Source organism: Plecotus auritus (assembly GCF_963455305.1).
Source record: "Plecotus auritus genome assembly, chromosome: 7".
NCBI classification, from domain to species: domain Eukaryota; kingdom Metazoa; phylum Chordata; class Mammalia; order Chiroptera; family Vespertilionidae; genus Plecotus; species Plecotus auritus.
The window spans coordinates 10788558-10794812 of NC_137774.1; the positions used below are offsets into that span (position 1 = coordinate 10788558).

The following is a 6255-nucleotide window of genomic DNA, read 5'->3' on the forward strand; positions in this document are numbered from 1 at the left end:
TCCCCACCAAACACACACACACACACACACACACACACACACACACAGCACCTATTTGGAGGGATCACAAGTCACTTCAGTCTCTCCCACTCTCAAGCCTTGATTTCTTCCCCAAACCAGATGTCCTCTTTCTCTGTCTCCCCATCACCTTGCCTTAGGGTCTGGCCCCTAATTCCATTTCCATTTGTCCATTCGCAGGTCACCAGCCTGCCCCGCAGGGACACTTCCTGCACTAGGCCCGCCTTCAGGCACCTACCAGGAGCCAGCCACTTAACACTGACCCTTCCCCTCAAGCCCCCAGCGGCTCAACCATCGCCCCCGGCCCGGGAGGCAGCAGCCCGGATATCTTTAACAAACCTCCACGTGCATGTTAACAGCGGTGACAGAATTTCCTTGTCTCCCTGCTCCCGCCCCCAGAGGCGCCGCCCATTGGCCGTTGGCTTCCTCTGTTCTCGCTGTAATTGGCCGCGCTCCGGAAAACTCCGACCAATGGAGTCCCAGCGCCTGTCTCCCTCCCCCGACCCTGGGCTCCCATTGGCTCCGAGGACTTAGGGCTTGGCGACTGACAGATCTTCCTTCCCGGGGGTAGACTCTGGACCGAGGAACTGGTTCCGAACACGCCGGAACCCGGCGCCGGGCGACGCTGGGTCACGTGCCGACGGCCCCGTCGCGTGCGTCAACGTGGCGTTCGGGCGACTGGCCGAGTGGCCCCGCTACCTGCGTCACCTGTGCAGCCGTGGTACAGTCATGGATCTGGGGCCGATGCGCCAGAGTTACCGCGGGGACCGAGAGGTGTCGTCGCCGGGCAGGGTCTCCGCAGGGGCGGGGAACAAGGGGTCGCAGATCATCGGAAGAGGGGGGGAATGGGAGGAACCCCACGGGATTTCTGGGGCCACCCAGTGGGATGCAGGGGCTTGAGGCCATCTCCTTCAGAGGAGAGGGTTCAAAGACAACCGTTGGCGAGGAGAGGTTCTGGGGAAGCCGGGACGAAGATGGGGTCCGGAGGCAGCTGTGGTGGGGGGTAAGGCACGGCTGGAACCTGCCAGGGCTGGAATCCCGCCATTCATTCACGAGGTGCACCACCTGGGGCAGTTCACTTACCCTCTCGGGGCCTCGGTTTCCTCACCTGTGAAGTGACAGTACCTACCTCGCAGGCATGTGGTGGACTCAGATGTTTGTAAAATGCTTAGAACAGGGGCAGTCAGCCTATCGGTGTTTGGCAAGCAGAACGTGGGGGAGGCAGACGAACGCACGGGGGAGGAGGGAGAATGCTCCTTGCTGCCTTCGTTCCCTTGCTTACCACTTGGAGAAAACTTCCTTTCCTTCGTCCTCCTCCGGAGAGGAACCCAGAGAACGGTTGTAAAACATGCGGTTTTCCACTGACCCTTAGACCTACTGAATGAGGATTTACAAGGGCAGAGTCCAGAATCTGTCTTTTTTTTTTTTTTTAAGGCTTTTCAAATGATAGGTTTGACACCCATGACATGAAGCCCCGATTCATCATCCATCACTGGCTGTTAGTCAGTCTCCTTCCTTATGCCTGTGTCCCCACCTGTAATATGGGGCTAACAGAACCTACCTCCAGGGCACTCTTTTTTGTCATGAGGATTAAATAAGTTAATATTTGAAAAGTGCCTAGAATAGTTCTGCATACACATTAAGCAATATGTGTGTTCATTAAATGAAATAAAACTCTCCCTTCCCAGGCATTTGAGGAGGCTCAGCTGACCTCTCTGGATCCCCTGAAGCAGTTTGCTGCCTGGTTCGAAGAGGCTGTTCAGTGTCCTGACATAGGGGAAGCCAACGCCATGTGTCTGGCCACCTGTACCAGGTGGGCATAGCCGTGGGCCCTTCTGTGGGTGGGCACAGATGAAGTAGGATGCTGAGAGAGCTCTCAGTTTGATGGATGACAACTTTATGGTTCTAGCACTTTTATTAAAATGCTGTGTGGTCTCAGGCAAGTTACTTGTCCTCTCTGTGCCTCAGTGTCCTTACCTGTAAACCAAAGATCACACTTTCACTCAATTACATTGCAGGGATGAAATGCAGTGCCTCATTCATCTCTGCCCTTGATGCAATCCCCCATATACCCTTGCCTCCCTTATCTCCCCACCGATCCTATTCCCAGCTGCCCTTTAAGAGCTCTGTCTCCTGGGACCTCTTCATGAAGCTCTTTGTAGACAGTGCTTGGCTGTATCATTCACTTGGTAATCAACCATTGAGCCATCTCTCATATTAGCCTCTTATCCAATCCAACTTTTCCTGTCCCCCCCTCACTCAAATGTAAGGCCTTGAAGGCAGGGCTCTTGTGCTGTGCCCTGGGTGTCCCCCAAAGCCCTGAGCAGAGGGTCTGATATAGCCATACCTTCTGTGGTCCCTCAGCACCAGCCGGTTGCATTCTTGTTGGTGCTGCCCTTAGAGCCTTGTTGCTTTGCTAGGGCTGCCATAAGAAAATACACAGACAGGGTGGCTTAAACAACAGGAATGTGTTTGCTCACAGTTCTGGAAACTAGAAGTCCAAGGTTAAGGTACTGTCAGAGTTGGTTAGTAAAGCCTCTCCTTGTGGCTTGCAGATGGCTGCCTTTTTGCTGTGTCCTCACATGGCCTTTCCTTTGTGCATCCAGGGAGCGCAAGTGAGAGATCATCAGTGTTTCTTCCTCTTATAAGGACACCAGTGCTTTTGGATTAGAGTCCCCCCCTGTGACCTTATTTACCCTTACTCACCTCCCTGAAGGCCCTGTCTCCAAATACTCACACTGGGGGCAAGGGCATCAACATAGGCTTTTAGGGGGACGTAGTTTAGTCCCTAACAGTCCTGGAAATGAAAGAGAATCCACAGACTGCTGTCAGGACAGTGGGGAGGACACCTCTGGCATGCAGGGGGAAGGCATCAATGTCATATTGGTGTGTGTGTGTTTGTTTATTTTCAGGCTAAATCCCCAGGGGCAAGTGGGAATGGGTGGGTGGCCTGAGTGCCCGGACAGTGCAGAATAAGGGGACACAGCTGTAGGGATGCTCAGACATCCTAAGGGAGGGGCAGCGGCGAGAACATTGAAGTGGGCTCTGACCACGGTGCTATGCTCTCTGTCCCAGAGATGGGAAGCCCTCTGCCCGCATGGTGCTGCTGAAGGGCTTTGGCAAGGATGGCTTCCGTTTCTTCACTAACTTCGAGAGCCGAAAGGGAAAAGAGCTGGTGAGGGGTCACGGTAAATCCTCCTTGGGGCTGCAGAGTGTACAGCCCTTGCCTCATCAGTCACCCCCACCCCAACCCGCTTGCTGTCTGTGCTCAAGGGCCACCCTGCCTGGGGGCCTTTGCCCTGGCCGTTCTCCTTGCCGCACATGCGTGAATGCTCTCTCCAACCACCCCTGCCTCTGTCATCTGTTTACCTAAGTCATCCCTGTCCCATCAGTCTCAGCCCCAATGTTAGCCTCTTCAAAAAAGCCTCCTCAACTCCTACACTGAGTCAGCCGCGCATGCTGTTTGCTATCATAACTGGCAACTTTCCTGCCATTTTTTCAGTTTCTAACTGTGCATGTATATTATGTGATTAGTGTTTGTGTCCTCTGTTAAGTGGTAAGCTTTTCGGGGGCACGGCTGCATCTGTTGTGTCTCTGTTACACCCCCATGACCTCTTCTGGTGTCGAATACAGAGTTGGCACTTCATATGCATACAGTTCATAAATCCAAATGAGTCATCCTCCCTGAGTCCCTGCCAGCCAAACATACATTTCTGAGAACTCGCAAAATCTGTGGGTTTGAGAAATGGCAAGTGTCACTTTGGAATCCAGCTGGCTTAGGTTTCCGACACAGCTCTGCCACTTGCTATGTGAACTCGGGCTCGTTACTTAACCTCTCTGAGCCTGTCTCCACACCTGTAACAGTAGGCCTACCTTTGAGGGTTTAAATGAGATATTACACTGAGTGCATCTCCCGTGGGCCTGCACGCTGCAGACTTCCTGCCTCCCCACTGCGTGCCAGAGGCGTCCTCCCCGCTGTCCTGACGGCTGTCTGTGGATTCTCTTTCATTTCCAGGACTCTAATCCCTTTGCTTCCCTTGTCTTCTACTGGGAGCCCCTGAACCGTCAGGTGAGTGAGCGTTCCCAGGACAGCCTGGGGCGGGCTACGTTGGGAGGGGCCTGAGTTTATATATGAGCCCAGGGGAGGTCCCCAGGCCGGGCAAACATCCTGCCTCTCAAATAGCTCTCATATGGTTAGCTGGTCTGGTGAGGCACTGGATAAAGAGAAGACAGAGGGGAATGGGCCTGTGGCCTGGGGAGGGCGAGTGGCATTGAACGCCATGTAGCCAAGGCCATCCCTGAACAGGTGCGTGTGGAGGGCCCTGTGAAGAAGCTGCCAGAGGAGGAGGCCGCGTGTTACTTCCACTCCCGCCCCAAGAGCAGCCAGATTGGGGCTGTGGTCAGTCACCAGAGTTCCGTCATCCCTGATCGGGAGGTGAGTGGGGCTTCCTCTTAGTCCTCTGGGTGGCAAGGGCCTGGGCTAATCCCAAGAGGCTGTCTCCCAGGGATGCCAGGACCCTCTCTCTCCAGCAAAGTGAAAAGGATGTCTTCCTGGGGGAATGGGAATGGGGAAATGGGCCAATGGGCCTCCTGTGTCTGTCGGACCCTCCCTCTGGACTGCGTTCCCAGAGGACAGAGGCCGCCTGTGCCTTGCTCACCTGTGTCCCAGCACCTGGCACATGCTCAGTAAGTGGTTATTCAATGAATCATTAACCGGGTCTGGCCCTTCCTCTCTCTCCTTCCCCTGAACAGTATCTGAGGAAGAAAAACGAGGAATTGGAGAAGCTGTACCAGGAACAAGAGGTGCCGAAGCCAAAATACTGGTGAGTGATGCCTCATAGTCATGTAGAAAGGGACACCAGGACCCTCGTGTTTACTGGAAGCTACCCTATCTATGGAGTTACAGATCTACTCTTCCCTGTCAACCCCGAGATATAGCCCAGCAACGTCCTTCAGGGGGCCCTGGGGTGCAGTGGGGAGTGACATGGTTGGAAAAATACACAGAGCCCCGAAACCTCTGCTTCTCTTCGTAGGGGTGGCTACATCCTGTACCCACAGGTGATGGAATTCTGGCAAGGCCAAACCAACCGCCTGCATGACCGGATTGTCTTTCGGCGGAGCCTCCAGACAGGAGACGCCCCTTTGGGGCCCATGACCCACCAAGGGGAGGAAGACTGGCTCTATGAGAGGCTTGCTCCCTGACTCCCAGGCTGCGGTGCCCACGGGAGCGAGGACCAGGAGCTGAGGGCGGGTGTGGGGTTGGGAGTCAGGTCCTTCTAAGCGCCACCCATTTCCCTCCCCACTCCTTATATGCAGGGGTCTTCAGAGTTCATCCTTTGAGTACTCTACTTGGTTGGCTCTCAGTAAGCTCTCTAGTGGAGTGTAATGGTGGCATAGAGAATCACAAATGGACAATAATCTCATCATTATTTTCTTGATTTTGACAATAGTTTACTGGAATGGCTCCCTCTAGAGGTAGCAGCTGCTGTAATTCCCTTTCCTGGTGACACAGAGCGGGTCCCCAGCAGCCCTGTCTTTTTACCACTGTGACTGAGTCATACTGGCCAAAGCTGATTGGTACCAGCATAAGCACCTGAGCCAATCTTGCCAATCGGTTCTTCTTGTCAGCTATTCAGAATTGGACATGGAGAGACCCAGAGCATGCTCACTGTAGCCACGTTGTGAGTGGCAGCCAAGAAGCAACGGCCTCTGGCTGCTGCTCTTACAATTCCCTGAGAGGCCCTGGCGCCCTCCTTCCCACGCCCGGGCTGTGCGGTTCCCCCTCCTGCCTCACATATCCACTGTCTCTAAAAAGAAGGTTTCTTTTGACATAAACTCGCAGAATAAATTGCTGTTGATTGCGAATAAAAGAACCCTAATTAACTCGTTTATTAGCAGATATTCTTATAGCATTTACCCTGCTGATAGCTGCCTTCCATTATCTGAAGCACAGCAATGTGGGAAAAGGTTGAATTTATTCTCTGTAGCTCCAAAGGACCCATAGGTGGATATTACACAGAAATAGATTTCACTTCAATATGGGGAGAGATCTCAAGGGGGAGGGGGTAGTGAGCATGAGGCAGTGAGTATTCTCTTACTGGAAGTATTCCATCCCAGTCAGGAGTTTCATAGAAAGGATTCATGTGCTGGTACCTACAGGCCAGGAAGATTTTAATCAAGCTTTATTTTCCATGTTGGTTTATAAACAGTATTTATTTATTTATTTTACTTTCCAGG

At 53.2% G+C, this 6255-nt stretch overlaps 1 protein-coding gene across 1 annotated transcript; it reads left to right on the forward strand.

Annotated features, from left to right (window-relative positions):
• The first annotated feature begins 539 nt into the window (after nucleotides 1–539).
• PNPO (pyridoxamine 5'-phosphate oxidase) lies at nucleotides 540–5907 on the forward strand. Its single transcript, XM_080679429.1, has 7 exons — nucleotides 540–792; nucleotides 1707–1831; nucleotides 3094–3193; nucleotides 4034–4087; nucleotides 4325–4453; nucleotides 4771–4841; nucleotides 5052–5907. Exons 1-7 carry the CDS (start codon nucleotides 748–750, stop codon nucleotides 5218–5220), a joined length of 693 nt encoding a protein of 230 aa, XP_080535555.1. The 5' UTR covers nucleotides 540–747; the 3' UTR covers nucleotides 5221–5907.
• Nucleotides 5908–6255: the final 348 nt, after the last annotated feature.